At 55.4% G+C, this 22,412-nt stretch overlaps 1 protein-coding gene across 11 annotated transcripts in view; it reads left to right on the top strand.

Annotated features, from left to right (window-relative positions):
• The window catches only part of MPRIP (myosin phosphatase Rho interacting protein), a 108,290-nt gene continuing 86,875 nt past the window's right edge, over window positions 998-22,412 (top strand). For 2 of the 11 annotated variants that reach the window (XM_021068035.1, XM_021068031.1), the window contains exon 1: window positions 1,000-1,223. In XM_021068035.1, the coding sequence (XP_020923694.1) occupies window positions 1,101-1,223 (123 nt within the window). In that variant the 5' untranslated portion in view covers window positions 1,000-1,100. Of the gene's footprint in view, window positions 1,224-22,412 lie in introns of all 11 variants that reach the window. The other 9 variants (XM_021068039.1, XM_021068038.1, XM_021068043.1 and 6 more) reach the window with 6 other exon arrangements.

Below are 22,412 nucleotides of genomic sequence, written 5' to 3'. Positions count from 1 at the left end.
CTGCTGAGCCTTTTGTCCACACCTCCTTCAGTCTTCTCTAAGTGGTCTCCTGGCTCGGAGACTGGACGGTGGAGGACTGGAGGGACGGTTCGCCCACCTAGTAGAACTACGTGGCACAAATTGCTTGGAAGCGTTGGAGCCTTAATTTCCTCAAGTGCGTAATGAGGGCAGGAGTGCCTGGCTCAGTACCTGGCATCGCGTCAGCCCTTACTAATCTCCCGCAATAGAACTGACAGCTCTTCCAGGCTGATGTCTCTGAGTCACCCCCTGAAACCCTACCTCCCTCGTCTTAATTTCTATGTGCCTCAGTGTCCGCCCGTGTAAAACGGGATGGTGATGGGGAGGCTGTGCGCCTTCACTGAGCTCATGCATATCAAGCACTTGTAACACTCTGCAGCCTTGCTGACCACCGCGCGTGGCCCGCGCACAGTGGGTGCGGTGGGTGTCAAGCTAATCCGCTCCACGTGGGCGCAAGAGAGCCAGGTTGGAAAAGCTGTTTGCAGCACCAGCCCGCCGGCCCCGCCCCGCCGGCCCCGCCCCGCCCCGCCGGCCCCGCCCCCGCAGCTGTCAGGGCCGGCGGCCGCGCGCCCGTCCACCAAGCCTGAACGTCCCGCCGCGCCCCGCCTTTCCCCGCCTACACAAGTTACCTTGCGCCCGGCCGCCTTTGTCCCTCCCCCGGCTCCCATTCGCAGGAAGGTTTCTTTGTTAGCCGCGGCGCCCAGCTGCCATTGGCCCGCTGGGCCGCCAATCGCGCCGGGACGCGGCCCCGCCCCGCGTGCGGCCCCGCCCCGCGCGCTGGCCTGTCGCTCCCTCGCGCGCGCCCGCCGCCCCCGAGTGCGCCCGGCGCTCCGCTCCCCTTCGCTGCGGCCGCGGGCGCCCAGGGCGGCGCGGGCACCGAGCGCGGCGACCGGCGGGCGCTTTGGGAGCGGGAGCGGGCGCGCTTGGCCGCGTCCATGGGCCCGGGGCCGGCGGGCGGCGGCGGCGGCGGCGGCGCGGGCGGGCGGCGGGGGCCGCGCGCTCTGTGAGGCGCCGGCCTGCGTGCGCGGCTGGAGGCGGCGGCCGGGGATGCGGCGGCTCCCGGCCTGAGCCCGCGCCCGGCCATGTCGGCCGCCAAGGAGAACCCGTGCAGGAAATTCCAGGCCAACATCTTCAACAAGAGCAAGTGTCAGAACTGCTTCAAGCCCCGCGAGTCGCATCTGCTCAACGACGAGGACCTGACGCAGGTGAGCGCCCGCGGCCGGCGGCGGGCGGCGGGCGGCGGGCGGGGCGGACAAAGCGGCGCCCTGCGCCCGCCGCCCGGTGACTCATGCGTTTCGGAGGCTCGAGGCGCCCGGCCGAGCGCGGGAACAAAGCGCGGGGCCGCACTCGGGCCGGGCGGCGCGGCCGGAGCGGGGTCTCGTCTCTCCCGGGCGCCCCGGGTCGCCGCGCCGGCCTCTCCCCGCGCCGGTCCCTCCGCGGCCGGGCTCCCGGCCGCGCCCGACGGCCCGCCCCCGCCCCGCGCCCTCTCCCGGCCGCCGTGCTCCCCGAGCGTCCCCGGGCGGCCCTGAGCGAGGCCGGGAGCCCCCTTCCCATTGCGGCCCCGCTGACCTAGTTGCGGCCGCTCCTGCCGCGGACACGCTGCTTCCGAGCGGACCGGCCTGGCCCTTCCTCCGCCGCTGGAGTGCCCACCGGCCTTGGCGCTTACGGGGCCGGCGGCGGCGGCCCGGGACGTGCCGCCCCCTGACCGGAGCCCCCAGGCCGCGGAGCCCCCAGGCCGCGGAGCCCGGGTCGCGCCCCGAGGGCCCGCGGAGCTGTTTGCGGGGCGTGCTCCGGGCTGTGCGGCGGGCTTCCGAGGGCCCCTCCTCGGCGCTGCGGGGCTCTCTGGGCGGCCGCGTAGGCGGTGATGCGGGCCCCGCACCGGGACTCGGGAGATCCAGCTTCTGGTCTCCGCTGTCACTCTGAGCCGCGTGACCTTGAGCAGGTCCCTTCGCCTCTGGGTAGTTTCCTTTCCGTTCCCACAAATTGGGAGCAGGGGTCCCTGGCTCTCCCCCCCTCCAGGCGGTTGTGAAAAGCAAGGCATGAGACCTTCTTAAACTTTTCAAAAAATAAGCAGACAGAAAGTTGCTTACAGACCCGTACACTTGGATTTAGGAAGTTTCTGGGCTTGGCAAGGTTATTCTCGGAGAGTTTTCTGGTTATCCCGGGCCGCTGCCTCAATTGCGTGTTTACACCTCATGGGGCTTGCTTTCCATTTCTTAAATTTGGGTGGACTAGAATGGAATCTGCATATTCGAGTTAAATCTGTTGAAAAAAAATCTGTTTATTAGGTGGGTTCAGAGGAGCAGGAGGTGTTGCACATTTCCAGTGTGTTGCTCTTTCTCCTTCTTCCCAGGGGAAGTGTGGGTTTTGAAGCAGGCCTGGGCCCTCCAGGGCCCAACTGGAATGGTAGTTTCTGAAATGAGTGGGGTTATTTGTGCTGGGAGAGATGAGGCCGGGCTTCCACCTCCTGGGATCTTTCAGGAAGAAGCTGCTCTTGAAAAGAGGAGAGAGACTCGGGCGGCTGCCAGCAGCCTCAGCTGCTGCTCCCTGCATCCGGCCCTCCCCCAGCCTGTTCCTCTCATCCTCGGGGCTCCATTGGAAACCCTCAGCCAATCGGTTCCCACCAGTCTCCCCCAAGTCCCTGCTTCCTGCTGCCCCTCCCGCCCCCGAGCTTATTTTAGACCGTCCAGGCTGGAAGATAGATCAGCAATCACTGAGGCCACCTCCTCCGTAAGGCGTTTCTCCTTTAGTCCTGTGCGTTTCTCGACATTCATACATACAAGCTCAAGTATAGTTGAAAAACCTTTTTTAATCTAAACTCTACTGCATTTTTGCTCTGCAACATATTTTTTTTTTCCTGCCTAACAGACATCTCACAGTCCCTTTCATGGTAGTACGTATAAACATACCAAAACTGTTTGCATCTTGTACTGTCAGGGATGTACCGTAATTTAACCATTCCTTTATGGATGCACAGCAAGGTTAGTTCCTGGTTTTGTCATTATAAACAGTGAGTGCTTCAGCGAACAGCTTTCTACATGCTTGTGTGTGTGTGTGTGTGTGTGTGCATGCGCGCACGAGTGTAAGTATTTCTCTGGGGGCAGTTACCCAAAAATAGAATGGCTGGGTTGACATCAAATGCCTTAAATTTTTTTTTTTCACAGATAATCACCAAATTGTCTTCCAAAAAAGGCTGTGTCATACCATTGCCAAGATTGGGTAGCAAATGATTTAATTCTCTAGTAATTCCCCCAATGACCAGTGAGTTTAAGCCTCTTTTAATAATATTTATTGAGTGTATTTTGTTTCTTTTGTGGGTTTTCATATTTTTTGTCCATTTTTCTCTTGGATTAGCTCCTCTCTCCCGCACTAATGTGTAGGTGCTTTATGTGTACTTTAGGTGAGGCGTCCGTGAACTTTCTGTAAAAGATCACATAGTAAACATTTCAGCCTTTTGGGCCACGAGATCTTTGTGGCTCCCCGGTAGCTTTGCCCTTGTAGCACGAAAGCCTCTGTGTAAAGCTGCTGTAGATAAGACATAAACTAAGGGGTATGGATCTTTCCAGTAAAACTTTATATACACATACAGGCAGCTGGCGGGATTGGCCTTTGAGCCATGGTTTGCTGATTCCTGCTCAAGATATTAATCTGGCACTTGTCACATACTGTTTTTAATTTTATGTATGGTTAGTTCTCTTTTTCATGCGGTAGTTTTAAATGTGAATGCAATTAAATGTCTGCATTTTCTTTATAGTTTGTAGTTTTAATCTCATGCTTACGAAGGTTTTCTTTGCAACTTTATGGTATAGCCTCTTATTTCCTTCATTCTTTTATAGTTGTTTTTATGCTTAGGTTGTTCATCTATTGGATTTGTGTTTTGGGAAAATAATTCTCGGGAAAGGCAGAAGCTCTAATAGATGCTCTTCCACAAGTCCGTGTAAAGTTCCCGTCGTGGCACATCGGAAACAAATCCGACTGGGAACCATGAGATTGTGGGTTTGATCCCTGGCCTCGCTCAGCGGGTTAAGGATCCCGTGTTGCCGTGAGCTGTGCTGTAGGTTGCAGAGGCGGCCCGGATCTGGCGTGGCTGTGGCTGTGACGTAGGCGGGCAGCAACAGCTCCGATTCGACTCCTCGCCTGGGAACCTCAAAATGCCGAGGGTGCGGCCCTTAAAAAAAAAAGACAAGAGACAACAGACAAAAAAAACAAAAAAAAAAAGATCATGCAAATGTCAGTAAAGGTCTCCAGGTCAGTGCTGTTCAGGGAGAAGGCGTCACCAGACACCAGCGACGGGGCGACAGGACGTTGGCAGTTGATCAGAGGTGGGGATTGAGGAAACCTGGCCGGGTAAAAGTCCCTTTAACGGTGGCCGAGGAGAGCATATTTGGAGTAGGTTTGGGCAGGTGGGACGGAGTGAAAGATAATGTGGTAAATTGGCCATCAGGGGAGTGGAGGTGGCTGGGGCTGGAGGAGGAATAGGGCCGCGTGGAATTCTGGCACGGGAGGGAGCGGGGTGGCTCCGGAGGCTGTGTAGACTGAAACAGGAAGAGGGGAGCAGAGGGGTTGGGGGTTAGTGGGAGCTGCAGGTCTGGAACTGAGGATGCTGGGTGTCCAGGTCCTTGTCCCAGCTGGGGTTCCTGGGCTTTCTGGTGGGGCGTGACCTGAGGTGATGTTTCATTCTCCTGCTGGCTCCTGCACCAATAGGCATCGATTTTTGTGGGAGGAGTCACCAAACTTAATTCTCGTTCCTGGTCCACTGCTGTTTTGTTGCGGGACCTTGGCTGGGTGGTTTTTCTCTCGTGGAGAATGAGAGGGTCGGTCTGGATCTTGCCCAGTTCTTCCAGTCCTCCTGGTCTAATTCCGCCCCTCGCTGGGCCCATGCGCCACGGCCAGGGCTACTGGGGCCTTGGGGTAGGAATCCCAGATGTTGAGGTAGGGGGGCCAGCGCTTGATCTCTTGAATCATTTCATCAACTTTCGTTCCTATGATTTTCTTGGAAGTTCCGGGATATGGATGGTCTTCGTTTGACCTAATGGTCATCTCAGAAACAGCGGGAGGATTTTGTGCCCACCCTTTTTAGAAGGTTTGTAATTACTCACAGATTGGTGGGTAGTTTGGCAAGGGGTATGTCAGAAGTCCCAGACCTCACACTTGGCCAGCAAGCACGTGAAAAGACGGTAACATCCGTAGTGGTTAGGGAAATGCAGGTTGAACCCCTGATGAGATGCCGCCTTCCACCCACTAGGATGCAGAGGAAGGAAAAGGGAAAGTATCAGGTACCCCGAGGATGTGGAGCCCGCGTGCGTTGCTCTCGGGAAGGTGTGCGATGGTTCAGCCGGCGAGGAGGTCGGATTGTCAGTTCCTTAAGAGCGTTATCACCTGACTCCGTGAGTCCATTCCTAGCGTGGACCCAAAGAATTGAAAGTAGGTATTCAAGCAGTTCACAATAGCACTGTTCACAATAGCCAAAAAGTAGCAACAACCCAAGTATCCGTCGTGAACGAACGGATAAATCCAGTACAGTGGTATATCCAGACAGAGGAATATAATTCAGTTATAAAAAGGAATGAAATACTGAGCCCTGCTGTAACATGACTAACCCTCCAAACCATGGCGCTTAGTGGAAGAATCAGAGACAGGTCACAGATTGGTCTGTTGATATGAAATGTTCAGAAGAGGCAAATCCATGGAAACAGAAGGCAGACGAGTGGTTGCCAAGGTTCTGGTTAGTGGGGGACAGGGAGTGCCTGCTGATGGGGTTGGTGTTATTTAGAAGGTGATGAAATGTTTTGGAATTAGATGGAAGCACTGGTTACATAACACCATGAATGTACTAAGTGGCACTGAAGCGTTCACTGTAAAGTAGTTAATTTTTTATTTTTATTTTTATTTTTTGCTTTTTAGGGCTGTACCTGCAGCATATGGAGGTTCCCAGGGTAGGAGTCAAATCAGAGCTACAGCTGCCGGTCTGTGTCACAGCCACAGTAACTCGGGATCTGAGCCGCATCTGCGACCTACACCACAGCACATAGCAACACTGGATCCCTGACCCACTGAGCGAGGCCAGGGATCGAACCCACATCCTCATGGATACTAGTCAGATTTGTTTCCGCTGCACCACAATGGAGACTCCAGTTTGTTTGTTTGTTTTTACTTTTTAGGGCTGCAGGTGCAGCACATGGAAGTTCCCCGGCTAGGGGGCAGATCAGAGCTACAGCTGCCAGCCTACACTGCAGCCATAGCAACACCAGATCTGAGCTGTGTCTGCAACCTACACTGCAGCTTTCAGAAACACAGGATCCCTAACCCACTGAGTGGGGCTAGAAATTGAACCGACATCCTCATGGATACTAATAGGGTTCATTTTCTCTGAGCCACAACAAGGACTCCTAAAGCAGTTAATTTTGGAGTTCCTTTGTGGCTCAGTGGGGTTAAGGATCTGGCATTGTCCCCGCAGTTGCGTGGGTCGCTGCTGTGGCATGGGTCTGATCCCTGGCCTGGGAACTTCCACATGCCACAGGTGCAGCCAACAATAAAAAAGCTGTGGCGTTCCCATTGTGGTGCTGCGGAAATGAATCCCACAAGTATCCATGAGGATTCGGGTTCAATCCCTGGCCTGGCTCCGTGGTTCGGGGACCCAGCTTTGCTGTGAGCTGCGGTGTAGGTCGCAGACGAGGCTTGGGTCCCATGTCTCTAGAGTGTGATTTGATCCCCACTCTGGGAACTTACATGTGCCCCAGGTTCAGCCCTTAAAAGAAGAAGAAGAAGAAAGGTAAAGTAATTAATTCTATGTTACATGAATTTTACCTCAATTAAAAAAAAAATGTAAGAATCACACCCCCTTCTCCCCCAACTCCCAAACCTACCCTTTGCTCCTTGTATTACTGGAGTGAATATCTGATTGTTTTCCAGAGTCTGGACTAGGGATCGGCAAATTTTTTCTTAAAGGGCCAGATAGTAAATATTTTAGGTTTTGTAATTCCACAGGCAAATTCAAGGAGTTTGCATAGGTACTTACATAACCATTTGCAAATATAAAAGCCATTCTTTTTTTTTTTTTTTTTTTTTTGTCCTTTTGCTATTTCTTGGGCCACTTCTGCGGCATATGGAAGTTCCCAGGCTAGGGGTCCAATCGGAGCTGTAGCTGCCGGCCTATACCAGAGCCACAGCAACGCAGGATCCAAGCCATGTCTGTGACCTACACCACAGCTCACGGAAACGCCGGATCCTTAACCCACTGAGCAAGGCCAGGGATCGAACCTGCAACCTCATGGTTCTTAGATTCGTTAACCTCTGAGCCACAATGGGAACTCCTCAAAGCCATTCTTGATTTCTCAGCCTTAAAAAAATAGCCAGTGGGGAGTTCCCGATGTGGCTCAATGGGGTTGGAGGCATCTTGGGAGCACTGGGGCACCAGTTCAATCCCTGGCCGGGCACAATGGGTTAAGGATGCAACGTTGCCACAGCTGCTTGGGTCGAGACTGTGGCTCGGATCTGGTCCCTGGCCTGGGAAGGCCATGTGCCTTGGGGTGGCCAAAAAAGAAAAGGAAAGACAAAGCTAATGGGCTGGATTTGGCCTGTGGAGCATAGCTTGCCAACCCTCCCTGGGTTAGACCAGCCCTCTCCAATGGAACTGTATTACATATGTGTAATTTAGAATTTTCTAGTAGTCATGTTTAAGTAGAAAAAGGTGAAATCGATTTTAGTTTTATTTAACCTAAGGTGTCCAGAATATCATCATTTCAACATGTAAAGAAGCTGTCGTACACACTTGCACCTTCCCAGCCCCTCCAGTGCAGACTTAGCCACTTGGCAAGCGCCGAGTATCTGTGTGTGGCTGGTGCCTGCAGTGGTGACTAGGGCAGGTCTGGGTGCAGCGGCCTGGCCCTCGGCTGGGTCCCTGAGACCCTGGGCGACGCGCCGGCTGGGAAAGCTGTGCTCGTGAGCTTTTCCTCACTGTGGGCTGTCGTGCAGACAGCTGGGCTCAGAAGCTTCCTGGAGCGCCGCTTCTCCTGCTCGTGCTCCTGTGTGCATCTCTCTCAGTGTCTTTGGCCAGCTTTAGGGGTGTGCTTTCTTTGTCACCATTTTTTTTTTTTTTCCTCCTTTGGCCGCACTCACAGTCTGTAGAAGTTGCCAGGCTGGGAATTGAACTTGAACCTCAGAGGTGACCTGAGCCGCTGCAGTGACAATGCCTGGTCCTCACCCAGCTGCATCACAGTGGGAACTCTTGCATGTCCCTTCCTTTTTGGTGACTCCTTTTGCTGTGTCCGAGAGCTCTGGGGCTCTGGTCACTACTTCCCCTCCAGGGCAGAAGGAGGGCGGGTGCTTGCCAGTCAGGGCTTAGGGGACCTCTCTTGCGGGTGGGCTGGGAGGGGGCAGGCCTACCTGCCTGTCCAGGCAGATGGCCGGACGTGGCGACTGCATTCCGCACAGCCCTCTGCATGTGCTGAGTCTCTGCAGCCGTATCCTAGCTGCTTTTCTCCTTGCATTCGAGCCTGCTACCTGAGCCTGCTACGTGAGCTTTCTCTCTGAGCTCCTGTTCCTGTGCTACCCAGAGGGACTGCAGTTGAAGACCTGTGTTCTCTTCTTGGCGCACCTGTGGCAGGCTGACCCAGAAAGGTCACTTACATTCTCCCAGGCCTAGTTTCCCACCTGTAAAGCTGGCGCCCACATTCTCTCGACAAGGAGTGTTCTGCTGATGGAACAGATGCAGCGCACTGGCCAGGCCCGTGGAGGCTCCAGGATGGCCTTTGTGGTAACTGCTGTTCCAGGAAGCATGCGACCACCTCTCCTGTGGGGAACGGCCTTTGTCTGGGCTCTCCCTGATGCTCTTAGGCCAAAATAAAGAAATTTGGCTTGGAATGTTTATCTTTAAATTGTCCCCAAGCTGCCAGATAGATGGAAAGAGAGGAGGGAGAATTGCAAGCTGGAAAGGAGACGGGCGGGTGGGGCGGTGTGGCCTACGCCCAGGTCCCTATATGCTGTGGGGCGGGGAGCCCTGGGGGCTGACTTCGAAGCACTGGATCTGAAAAAACAGGCTTTTATCCTTGGAAACTCACTCTCCAGGCACCCTTTTCCCATCTGAGAGGACATAGTTGGACCAAGTCAGTGGTTTTCAAACTTAATAAATTGAACATGGAGCCTTTTACCAGAAGAAATTTGTACGGAAACATCGTGCGTGAAAAAGAGACATGGCTTCTGGGTGACATGCAGTTGGAGCCTCTCAGCCCCCTCTGTTTTCTGCCCGTGGGACCTCCAGTCATTTCTGAGGCCTCGAGGGCAGGTCTGAAAACTCTGCCGTAGGTGTTCCCGTCGTGGCTCAGCGGTCAGGATCCCAGCTGGTATCCGTGAGGACGCAGGTTCGATCCCTGGCCTCATGCAGTGGGTTAAGGATCCAGCATTGCCGTGAGCTGTGGCGAAGGTCACAGACGCAGCTCGGATCTGGCATTGCTGTGGCTGTGGTGTGGGCCAGCCGCTGAAGCTCCAACACGCCCCCTAGCCTGGGAACTTCCCATACGCCACAGGTGCGGCCCTACAAAGTTAGAAAGAAAGAAAACGCTGCCCTAGATTTTGTGGTCCCTTGGTTTTAGCAGTTGAGCGTCCTGTGAAGTGGTCTGCAGGTCTTTCGCAGCTGCCCTGGGAGGACGCCCTGCATGCCCAGCCCTCCGGCTCCCACTATTCTGTCGCTTCCTTTGGGGGCCAGAGAGCCAGCGGGTTGATTTGCTGGCACATCGTCTCTGGAGACTGGAACTAGAAGCTTCCAAAACGCTTGCTGGGTTTCTCAGTCAGGGTCATCCTAGTTCACATGAAACCGCAGCCTGGCTTTTGCCTGGCGTCTGTAACCCTTCAGGCTCCTGCCTCCTGTCACTCAGTTTAGCGTGTGCACCCTGCGCTGCAAGTGGCCCGAGGTGGCCTGCCCTCGGCTTCAGGGCGGCTCGGGCGAGAGTGAGCAGATGGGCCTGATGCGTCCTCCGGGGCCTGCGTGGCACGGGATCAGGGGTTGTGTCCGCCGTGACCTCCTTCCGCCCGAGGCCGCCGAGCTCCCTGGGGATGGGGCTGCGTTCCACACGATTCCCACGCCAGCCTTCATGCGACCAGAGCCTGTCCTCCCTTCTCCTGGGAAGGCCACTTGGACTTGTCAACCTGGTGTTTCAGTAGGAGGCCGGGCTACTGCCACCGAAACGAAGGCTCTTTAATGGACTTCTACCTCCAAGCCCTGGGAGGAGGGCCTGCGGGCCTGGACATCTCCCCCCCGCTCCATTAAGCAGGCAAGGGACTGTCCACTGAGACCCAGCGAGGGTCAGCCTGGGTCACAGGAAGACCAGGGTGGAATTTTCCAACGTTCCTTTGGCCTCCCTGTGTCTGATGACAAGTGTTAACCTTTGCTGTCAGAATCAGGGCCTGGTCCTGACTTGGATTCCTGAGTTTCTGGAGTGGGGGGCGGGGTTGGGACAAGCAGAGCATTTCGCGGTTTGTCACCCGGTCCTGACGTCTTTTAGCTGTGGGGTGTCCCGTGTCCCCTGAACAGGCTGCTGGCTTTGGTCCAGCCCTGAGCAGGAAGCAGGTTTTCCCCTGAGGAATTGAGACCCAGGGAGTGGTTGTGTCCTTGATCTCTCTGGTCCTGAAGCCCTGGTCTGGCAGGTATGCCAGGGAGCCTCCTGTGCGCCTTAGACAGGCCTCTCACCTCCCAGGGGCCTGGTAGCAGCAGAAGAGCCTAAGGCAGGCCAGCAGCTGCTCAGTTCCAGTTGAGCCAGAGAAAGAGCCCAGGCCTCCTGGGCACCACACTCAGAGCCTCTTTTCCGTGCGGGACCCTCAGGTCTCAGTAGGGCCGGGCCGTTCATTTGCTTTCCGCTTGGGGCTGCGCTGACCTAGAAATCTGACACGGTCCCACTTTTCACTTGCACGTGTTCACGAGAGGGAATGGGGTGGTTGAGGGCGGGGGCTTTCAGCCCAGATTTGGGTTTTATGCTGATTGAGCAAGGTAACAGGATTTAAGTGTCTGTGTCCCTCCCCTAAAAACCGGAGGCTGCGATAATACCCCTGTCTTTGGGTGCCTGTGAGGATGCTGGAAGGTGCAAGAAACAGCTGGTGCTAAATTTATAACTGCTTGAGTGTGGAGCAGGCACCCTGTGGACGCGGCTGGCTTTGTAGGCACGGACCCAGAGCGGGAGCTGCCTCTGTGATGCAATTCTGTGGGGCAGCTGGCACTCATACTCTGATTCTGCCTACCCTGCGCCCACAGAGCAGAAGCCCAGGCTGCCACCTCCCCTGCTAAGCTGCCTAGCACCACCCCAATAGCTTCCTCACAGGAGCCCCTCGGGCTTGGAAGGGCCATAAGCAGTTAGCTTGCTTCAGTATAAAGATTCAACTTTTCAGAATTTTATGGTCCCCGTCGTGGCTCAGTGGAAACAAACCCGACTAGGATCCATGAGGATATGGGTTCAGTCCCTGGCCTCACTCAGTGGGTTAAGGATCCAGCGTTGTTGTGAGCTGTGGTGTATGTTGCAGTCATGGCTTGGATCTGGCATGGCTGTGGCTGTGGTGCAGGCTGGCAGCTGCAGCTCCAGTTGAAACTCTAGCCCAGGGAGTTTCTATATGCCTCAGGTACGGCCCTAAAAAGAAGAGAAAAATTTTTTTTCAGAGTGTAAGAAGTGGAGAGACCGGGTTCTGTCAGCCTGAGACCTCCCTTTAGAGGGTGACGGCTGCTCCGGAGGGCAGCCGCCAGCCCCGCGGCCACCCTGGAGCACCTGCCAGGCCCAGAGCAGGGCCTGGTGCAAGTCCTGTGCATGACTGTGGCAGGTCCTGATTTCGGAAGTCACTTTGGGTAGAAGTGTCAGAGGGGGACTAAGAGAAGCTGCTTTTCCTGCGGTCGCCCCTGGGAGCAGTTGATGGGATCTACATCCTCGTGCCCCCGGCCTAGGTGCAGTGGGGCCACCCAGTCGTCCTTGACTCTCATCTGCTCATCTCCCTCCCCTCCGAAACCCGCTGCGTGTAGGGTCTTCTTCCTGGAGCAGGGCCACGCAACCTTCCACGGCGTGGTTTTCTATACTTAAATCGAAGGAGCAGTTGACTAGCTCTGGGAGTATTTCCTGTGGCAGTGGTGGCATTCATAGCTGACAGTAATCGCTGTGTGCCAGGCCACTGTTAACTCATTTGTATTCGGAGCCGCCTGATGAGGCAGAGAGAAGAAAACAGACGAGAAGAGGGCCTGTAACTTGCCTAATGGCCAGGCAGCAAGGGACAGAGCCGGGATGCAAACCCAGGCCGTCTGACTCGACCTCCGCCTCCCAGTGCTCCCCGCGCGCACGTGAGCGGCTCAGATGGGGGCTCTGGACGTTAGATCCCTGGGTGTGTGTGGCCCTTAGCCCCTAGATTCTGGGAGCCGGGGGCTGCCAGAGGGTGTGTGTGTGCTGGGAAGAGTGGGTTGGAGGGTAACACTTGGGCTGAACTTGTTAAATTTCCTTTTTTCCCCCCTTCCCTCGCATTTTCCTGTCCTACCTGTCATTTTATAGGAAGCACTGCTATTTTGTTTGTTTTGGCCACGCCTGTGGCATGCGGAAGTTCTGAGCCAGGGAGTGAAGCTGCACCTCAGCAGTGACCCAAGGCACAGCAGTGACCCAAGGCACAGCAGTGACAATGCCAGGTTCTTAACCTGCTGAGCCACGAGGGAACTCCAGCAAGCACTGCTTTTTTGAGGGTCAGGGTGTGACTTTCCTGCCAAGCCATGGCCTCTAAACTTTATCCCCACACGCTCTTCAGCTTTCTTCCCTTTGCCACGAGTGGCGTCATGTTCCAAAAATCCTGTGGCCACGGGCTTCTCGTCAGGCCCAGTCAGGGCAGGGGCTTCCGCTCTTCCCCCAGCGGCTACAGGCCAGGGAGGGGCCCTGAGCAGGGGCTGGGCTTGCAGGGCACGTGTGTGGGCAGACGGGGGAGCGGGTGGCTGAGCTGGGGAGTGGGAGGGAGAATGGAGAGGGTGGGCTGCCCCCTCCATGCCTGGCATCTAGTGAGCACTGTGTGTGGGGTGTTTTGTTTTGTTTTGAGGCAAAATTTATATAACGTCAAGTTAATCATTTAAAAATGGACATTTCAGGGAGTTCCCGTCCTGGCGCAGTGGTTGACAAATCCGACTGGGAACCATGAGGTTGTGGGTTCGATCCCTGCCCTTGCTCAGTGGGTCAAGGTTCTGGCGTTGCCGTGAGCTGTGGTGTGGGTCACAGACGCGGCTCGGATCCTGCGTTGCTGTGGCTCTGGTGTAGGCTGGTGGCTACAGCTCCGATTCGACCCCTAGCCCGGGAACCTCCATATGCCGCAGGAGCGGCCCAAGAAATGGCAAAAAGACAAAAAAAAAAAGGACATTTCAGTTGTGTTAGCACATTCACAATACGCCAAATCCACCAGTACTCTCTCATTTTACATATTTCGTCACCCCGAAAGAATACCCCATACCTTGTAAGCGGTTATGCCCCATTCCCCACCCCCAGCCCTCAGCACCCGTCTGTCTGTCTGCTGTCCCTGTGGACGTATTTTTTCCTGTCCCTGTGGATTTACCTAGTCTGGACATTGCAACCTTTTGTCTGGCTTTTTGCACTGAGCATGTTTTCAGGAGTTCATGTGGTCGCGTGAAGCAGTGTCCACGGCTTGTTTATGGCCGAATGTTCCATTACATGGAGAGAGCGCATTCTGCCCCTTCATCTGGAGGTGGCATTTGGGCTGTTCTGTCCTCTGGCTGCTGGGAACGTTCGCTCGTGTGCGTGTTTTTGTCTGACACCTCCTCTCTCTTCTTCTGGGTGGAGACTAGGAGGGACTTGCTGGGCCCCATGGAAATGTGTCAGTGAGCTCTGTTTGGAATCAGCTCGTCCAGCCAGACATCCGCACTGCAGGCTGTGGGGGGGGGGGGGGCAGTGGAGATGGTGCTGGACGGGCGGAGGAGTCCAGGATGGAGACCTGGGGTCTGCGTGCAACTGCGAGGTGCTGCTGGAGGGGCTGTGCCCATGTGCGGGGATGGCCAGGCCCCTTGGAGCCCCGTCCCCCTCCTGGAGTTCAGCGCAGCTGCCAAGCAGGAGCAGAGCTGGAGGGGGTGGGAGAGGAAGGCTAGGCCGTGTGGGGACACGCTGGTGCACCCCAGAGTGGGGAGGTTCATGGAAGCGGCGGAGAGCCAGCAGCCTCCAGAGAGCCTTGGAGTCAGAGGAAGAGGTCTCTGGCCTGCTCGCGCCTCTGTTTCCAGTTTTCAAGCTTTATTAGCTGTGGAGCACGGAGCCCCTTGAAGTGGCTCTCGGAACTCAGCCATGTGAAGTCCAGGTCCAGGGCAGGAGTGGCGCCCCCCTGAGGCTGCTCCCACCCCAGCTGCCTGCCCCACCTGTGCTCTGCAGGGGCTCTGAAGGGCTCTTGGAAAACCACTGGTTTGTTCTAGTCTTGCCTTAGTACTTTTTAGTGGAGTGGAACATTTGATGGATCCGAAAGGGCTCGAGTGGTGTATGGCTCTAGCAGCGGGTGCCGCGCTCCTGTCGGATGCCCGAGGTGCTCAGTAGTTTGATGTATCAGCCTCGGGGCCGCTGGGACCTGGGGCAGGGCGCGGGCAGGGCGCCCGCAAGTGCATGTTGTCTGTTGTAGAGCCAGCCCCCTCTCCAGGCCCCTGTCCTGCCCCCTCTCCAGGCCCCTGTCCCTGGCAGAGCTCGCCTCTCAGGAGGAGGGTCTCCCTGCCCAGCGTGTGCCGGAGTCTTTCATTTCCATGGTTGGTAGGGCTGCCGCCAGGGGAAAGTCTGGCATGAGATTCTTCCCTTTAGGAAGTGTGTTGAGGAGAAAGGCTCTGAGTAGAAGCCTGGAGACGGACATGAAGGCTTGTTTGTGTTGGGCTGACAGAGAGCCGGGGGTGTGATCAGTCCCGGGGGAGCACGGGTGTTGTGGGAGTACAAGGGCCAGTTGCTGATGGGGTGCGCTTGGGTGGCTGGGGCTCCTTTATGCTTCTGATTACTCAGGACTTTTGTTAATGTGGGTTACATCCATGGCATTTACTGTAGAAATTAAAACTGAGGCATTAAAATTTATTTTTTAAGGCCACACCTGTGGCATATGGAAGTTTCTGGGCTAGGGATTGAGTCTGAGCCACATTTGTGACCTGTGCCGTAGCTCGGTGGGTTAAGGATCCGGTGTGGCTGGATGAGCTGTGGTGTAGGTTGCAGACACGGCTCAGATCCCGAGTTGCTGTGGCTGTGTCATAGGCTGGCAGCTGTAGCTCCGATTTGACCCCTTGCCTGAGAACCTCTGTATGCCACAGGTGTGGCCCTAAAAAGCACACATACAAAATTTTTTTTGACTTGAAATTCCTGCAGCAGGTTAAGAATCCAGCCTTGTCTCTGTGGCCGTGAATGTTTGATTCCTGGTGTGGGAACTTCCAAATGCTACGGGTGTGACAATTAAAAATACAGTTTTGGCTCATGAACCCCTTAAAAGAGTCTCAGGGCCCCCTGAAAAAGGCCGTACTTTGAGAACCTCTGGTCTGGCCCAAGCTGGGCCATTTGCTTGAAGGCTCCAAATGCCTCGATGGGAGCTGCCCTGAGGACGCAGAGGCGAGGACACGTGTCGGGACTGAGCAGAGGCCGAGGCCCCCGCTCAGAATGCTGGGGTGGGCACAGGGTGGAGGAGTGGGGCCACCAGCACATTCCAGGACTGGCTCCCCCGGCCTCCTGCTGCCAAGGGTCCCCTGAGGTGCGGCACGTGGCTCATGGTGGGGACGGTTCGTTCTGGCCGAGTAGACAGGAGTTTGCGGCTCAGAGGAGTCGTGCTCTGTGTCACTTTCTCGTCTGGGCACCGCTGCGGGCGGGGCAGGTGTCACTGGGACTGGAGAGCCGGGCGGCTGAGGACTGCCGGCCAGGGCAGGTGGTCCTTCTCTGGCTCTGCCGCTGCCTTGCTCTGCCGCCAGGAAGCAAGACCACCTCCGTCCTCCCCTGGTCACTGCATGTGCCTGATACACTCCAGGACCCTGGAGACGTGGGGCTGGGCTTGGGTGGGAAGCCAGGGTGGGGACGAGGATCGCATTCCGGGCTCCAGGTGTGCCCTCTGAGCACGTGGGCGGGAAGGGAATTCAGGGGACTCTTGGAGGCCCCCAGGGATCTCAGGTCACACACTAGGGATTTTTCCATTCTATTTTTTGGGAAGAAGCTTGGATCAACCTTCAGAATTTTCCTCTTCCAAAGAAAATGACCTCTTATCCTGGAAGTCTCCTCGCCAGGTCCTGCCCCTTGGATTTGGTAGCCGGACAGGAATTTCCCTGTCTTTAAAGTTAAATGAGACGTTATCCCCCACGGACTTAGATGCCTCAGTTACAGCACAGCCTTTGCAGTGACTGTGTCTTAGGGCGTCTGGTAAAGAACACATCTTGGCCTTTCTTGTCCTCTTGCTGCCCCTCTGCTTCCAGCCCGGGGGTGTCAAAAGACCTGCACGTGGAGATTTCCAGCTTGGGCCCCCCAGCCTGCTTACAGGGAGCCCCCCAGGACCCCCGTCCAGCACCCCCTCCAACCTATTTGCCTTTGTGGCTTTTGAGGAGCTAACTCTGCAGACTCCCTTTGACAGGTGGTGTTTACTTCGTTGGTTTCCCCTAAAGGAGGTTTAACAACAGTCACCAAACTTGGACATGCATGTGCACAGCCACCAGAAACAGGGACATGACCCCAGTGTCACCCACAGATGAATGGATAAGCAACTGTGGCCCATCCACGCAGCGGGGTAATTTTTGGCCATGAAAAGTAGTGAGATAGCAGCACCCGCTACAGCGTGGCTGCCCTTGAAAACATCTGCTCAGTGGAAAAAGCCAGACACAGAAGACCACATGCTCGCTGATTCCTTTTGTGTGAAACATCCAGCTTAGGCAAGTCTGCGAGATGGAAAGCAGACGGGTGGTTGCTGGGGGCTGGGGAAGGGGTGGCCGCGGGCAGTGACAGCTCGAGTGTGTTGGGCCTCTTTTGGGGTGACGCAGATGCTCTCAAGCTGATCGTGGTGATGGATGGCACCACAACCCATTGACTGTACACTTACTTTGGTTTATTTTTTCCTTATGGCCTCAGCTGTAGCATGTGGAAGTTCCCTGGCTATGAGATGCACCAGAGCTGCAGCTGAGGCCTCCACCACAGCCGTGGCAGTGGGATCTCAGCTTGCGGCAACGCTGGATCCTTAACCTACTGAGTGAGGCCAGGGATTGAACATGCCTCCTCACAGACACCATGTCAGCTTCTTAACCCACTGAGCCACAGTGGGCACTCTGGCTGTACACTTTTGAATGCTGAGTTGTATGGTATTTGAATTAGACCTCAAAAGTAAGTTATTAGAGGAAGTTCCTGTGTGGCCCAGTAGGTTAAGGATTTGGCACTGCTGCAGTTGTGGTGCAGGTCATGATGGCGGCATGGGTTCAGTCCCTGGCCTGGGCGCTTCCATATGCTGCAACATGGGATCTGAGCTGCCAAAAATATGAAGAAAAAAGAATGGCATTCCCATTGTGGCTCAGTGATAATGAACCCGACTAGTATCCACAAAGATGTGGGTTTAATCCCTGGCCTTGCTCGGTGGTTTAAAGGACCCGGCATTGCCTAGAGCTGTGGTGTAGGTCAGTGATGCGGCTTGGATCCAGCATTGCTGTGGCTGTGGTGTAGGCCAGCAGCTGCAGCTCTGGTTCGACCCCTAGCCTGGGAACCTCCATATGCTGTGGAGTAGCCAACAAAAGGGTAAGTTATTACAAAAATACCCCTGAACAGTTTTACCCCACCTCGTTTTCGAGTTGTGCTTGTAATTCACATTTTGCCCAATGATTATTGGACATCTTTGTTTCCTGTCTCTCTGTCATTTTTGGTTTGACATTTGCTCCCCGTGTGTAGCTAGCACCACAGTCTCTCTCTGTCATACGTGCCATCCTGGTGCCCCAGGCCCCCCAGAGCATGCTGTGTGGACCTGGCATTGGCCTTGTCCTCATACCTTTGTGTGCGTGTCTGTACACACATGGCTTAGGGCCTGGCATGGTCCTGTGTGTGGCAGCAGCGTGGTTGTGTTCTGTCCTGAAAGCAGCTGGGCATCACATAACATCATTTGGAGTTTGGGTCGTTGTTTTACCAGATAGTGTCTTTGTCTCAACCCTATGCTACTTGTGATTTGGCTGAAAGGTAGGACTGTCAGCAGCTTGTCCCAAGGTTTAGGGCTCTGCAGGAGGCGGTCCTGGAGATGCTAGGCCTCCTGGCATCATGGGGACCTGCCTTCTCCCCTTTAAAGCCCTGCTCCCTGACGTGCTACCAGATGGATGGCACTGCATGAGGCCCTGTGGCGTCAGCCTCCCTGGCTCGCGCATGTCCCCGACATCCATTTCTTTCTCTTTTTCTTTTTCATGGCTGCACCCATGGCATCTGGAAGTTCCCAGGCCAGGGCCTGAATCCAAGCTGCAGCTGTGACCCGTGGTGAAGCTACGGCAGCATCGGATCCTTTAACCCACTGCGTTGGGCCAGGGATCAAACCCACATCTACGCAGCGACTCAAGCCGCTGCGGTCGGGTTCTTAACCCACTGTGCCATGGCAGGAACTCGGCGACGTGGGCTGCTGAGCTTGCTCCTGCTTGGTCCTCACAGAGGCCTCCCAGACCCTCCCACTCTGCTCCCTGGCGCCGAGTTCCTCCCCTTGGTTCTACTTTTTGTGTTGTCTTGTTTTGGGTGTTCTCAGTGGCTCTGTTGTCTTTGCCTCCTGATCTTTGGCAGCAAAAATGGGTAAACTGCATTTTCTTCCCCCCCCCTTTTTTTTTTTTTTTGGTCTTTTTTTGTCTTTTCTAGGGCCACTCCTGTGGCACATGGAGGTTCCCAGGCTAGGGGTCTAATTGGACCTGTAGCTGCCAGCCTATGCCAGAGCCACAGCAACATGGGATCTGAGCCACATCTGTGACCTACACCGCAGCTTATGGCAATGCCGGATCCTTAACCCACTGAGAGAGGCCGGGGATTGAACCTGCAACCTGATGGTTCCTAGTCGGATTTGTTAACCACTGAGCCACGACGGGAACTCCTCCTTTTTTTTTTTTTTTTTTTTTTTTTTTGCTTTTTAGGGCTGTCCCTGAGGCATATGGAGGTTCCCAGACTAGGGGTCGAATAGGAGCCATAGCCACTGGCCTATACCACAGCTCACAGCAATTCCAGATCCTTAGCCCACTGAGCAAGGCCAGGGATCGAACCTGCATCCTCATGGATGCTAGTCAGATTTCTTCCCACTGAGCCAGCCCAGGAGCTCCTAAACTGCATTTCTTGCAACTTTCTTCAGGGCCTCGTGTCCTGGTGTAACTAGTGGACTCTCTGTCCGTTCCCCAAAGTATCCCAGTTTGGATGCTGAATCTAGGGGGTGCTCTGCTCACTTGGCTCTGCTTCCTCTGGGTGGAGGTGGGTGCCTGTGCTCACAGTTAGGTCTTTGCAAACACGTTCTCCTTGGGGGTCTCGTCCTGGACCAGCACGTACATTCTGCAGGGACGGCGCGAGCCTTTATTTCTGGACGCGGCTCGCTGACAGGTGGCTCATGGTTAAAGGCAAGATGTGGGGTCAGGTTGCCTTGACTCAGGCCCCGCAGCTTCCTTGGGTGTGAGATGGGGGGAAGAGGGGGCGCAGAGGGCCTGGAGCAGCGGACGCCTCCTAAGCCGTGAGTGTTGGCTGTGGTGACAGCGGGGGTAGGACAGCTGTGACTAAGAGAGGAAACTGACGGGCCCTTCAGATGACTTCTCTGTGTGCCCAGTCAGATGGCGTGTGTGTCCCCAGAGCCACCCTTGATGCTTTCCTGACAGCTGGGGAGCAGCAGCCTCTGTCACTCAGAAGCCTGGTCACACGCCCTGGGTGCTGATGGTGCCGAATCGTGTGCAGTGGCCGTCCCGTGGCTGGGTATCCTCGCAGTGGCCGACGGTCCTCTGCTGATTTCCCGTGGCAGGTGACAGGCCCTGGGCGCTGGCACTGGCAGAGGGCGCCCGCGTGAGGAGTGGGGCTGGGATTCTGCTGCAGGACGGTTTTCTCCAGGGCCCGAGAGCTCTTGGCCGGTCTTGGAGGTGAGTTCCAGCACCGTCCGGCCCACTCGGCATTGGGGGGAGAAGCCCGTGCGTGGCCTCTGGCGGGTCTGCAGCGGCAGCCGATGCCGGTTGTGGTAGAAGAGAAGGGGTCTTGGTTCTGCTGGGCAGAGGGGCCTGTGCTGCCCGCTCGGGGTCGGGAGGCGGGCCCTGCCCGCCGAGGAGCCTCCGTGTTTGGCGGGTTTGGACAGAGCGCGCTTCCAGCGGCCAGGACGCAGTGAGGTCTTGGCGAGGGCACGGCCTCAGACTGACTTGGACGTGGGCTCGCGTTTCTCTTGACCGACTTCCATCCACGCGGCCCAGAAAAGACAGGCGACCTTGGAATCGCTCGTGATTTATTTACAAGCGTATGAAGACGGCCAGACGGCTGCTACCCAGGCCTCATTTCTCCTTTTGGAATCGAAATGCAGAAACTATGACACAGCCCGTTTTCTCTGCGAGTGGAAGCGCTTCCACAGAAACTCTTTTGGGGAAAAGAAGGGCAAGGAACCAACCTCCAAACCACAGAAGACGGATTAGCCGGCGTTTACACTCCCTCTGCCCACAGATCTTTCAGCGAGGCGTCTGCCAGGGGCTCTCTGTCCCACCTCATGCTTCAGGGCAGCTCCTCAACGCCCCACCTCCTTGAAATCCTGGCCCCCGCAGGTGGGATCCTTCTCTGAAGCTGCGGGGGCCTGTTCCTGGGAACTGCTGTGCACATGGCCGCTCTGCGTGGGGTTTATAGCCGCAGCCTGCTGTGACCAGCCTGTGCGGGGTCGCATGCTTTGCCCTTACCCTCCGAGTCAGGGGCCCTGGAGTCCCTCTGCCTGACCTCGAATGCTCTAGTCCTGCCTGGTTTCAGCACTGGCCCTGTGCTTGGGCCTGAGTAGGTGCTGGGGTTTATGTCCCTGACTCTCAGGCATTGGTCCTTCAGTGACTCAGTGGGTGTGTCTGATGTGATTTAAAATTTTTTAAATGGAAAGGATGTATGTATTTTCCTTTTATTGTAGATGATGAAACTGAGATTCGTAGACACAGTGTCTTGTTCTGGGCCACGCGGTGATAAAGACATAGAACCAGGGCTTGAACTTGAGCCTCCTGGTTCCCAGGCTGTGTTCTTTCTTTTTAGGGCCACACCCGTGGCATGTGGAAGTTCCTAGGCTAGGGGCTGAATCAGAGCTGCGACTGCCGGTCTACACCGCAGCCACATCAACGCCATATCCGAGCCACGTCTATGACCTACACCAAAGCTCACAGCAATGCCAGATCCTTAACCCACTGAGCCAGGCTAGGGATTGAACCTGCATCCTCATGGTTACTGGTTGGGTTCATTACTGCTGAGCCACAACGGGAGCTCCCCAGGCTGGGTTCTTTCCACTGACTGTGTCGAGCTGTTAGGTCGTTTTGGTGAGAATGCAGTGTAAGGTATAGGGGTTCCCTGACCTCACTCATCTTCTGTCAGGAGTGATCAAGCCCCTGCCCTGGGCAGGATGCAGGCAGGCATGAGCAGGCAAAACCTCTGCCCTTCCTTTTCGTCAAAAATAATGTCTGGAAAGTGCTACGTAGTAGCATTACTTTACAAAAAAGGAGAAAAATAAAACACTCAAGACTTGTTCATGATTCCAATAGTGAGTGTAATAGCTGTTTTCTTTCCTTTTTTTTTTTTTTTTTTTTTTCTTTTTGGGCCATGCCTACTGCACATGGAAGTTCCCAGGTCAGGGATGGAACCCACGCCCCAGCAGTGATCCCAGCTGCTGCAGTGGCAGTGCTGGATCCTTAATCTGCTGTGCCACAGAATTCCCACAATAGCTATTTTCTTACTGCCTCCTAATCTTACTCCATCCTGCTGCATTTTTTAATCCATGGATCACATTTTCACATCCTCCTTTGGTTGCGTGTTCACATGACTGGTCTCTTGCTAGACTGAGAGCCCCTTGGGGACTGAACACGCTTCATGTTTTTGTCTCTGATTCCTTGACCGATTCCAGTTTCACAGCAGCCTGTGGGGAAATTTGCCCAAACGCCTCAAGAAGAGGCTGGTTACCCAGGAGACAGAGGGAAGCCACCTGGCTCTGCAGGGAGCACTGCTTGATGGAGTTTTGTGGGCCCATGCTCTAGAGGGTTTCTTGGGGCATTCCCTGGTGGCTCAGCAGGTTAAGGATCCAACCTCGTCGCTGCTGTGGCACTGCTTCGATCCCTGAGCCTGGAACTTCTGCATGCTGAGGGCGCAAGAAATAGATAGATAGATAGATAGACAGAGGGTTTCTCGAATTCCTCCTAGTAGTTATTAATTCCTCTGAATGGCTGTGAGTGTTATAGTGGCTTAATAGTCATCAGCAGTCGTTTAGCC

The sequence above is a fragment of the Sus scrofa genome, chromosome 12 (genome assembly GCF_000003025.6).
Source record: "Sus scrofa isolate TJ Tabasco breed Duroc chromosome 12, Sscrofa11.1, whole genome shotgun sequence".
NCBI classification, from domain to species: Eukaryota; Metazoa; Chordata; class Mammalia; order Artiodactyla; family Suidae; genus Sus; species Sus scrofa.
The sequence above is the reverse complement of the archived record's forward strand: the minus strand, read 5'-3'. Positions and strand labels throughout refer to the sequence as shown.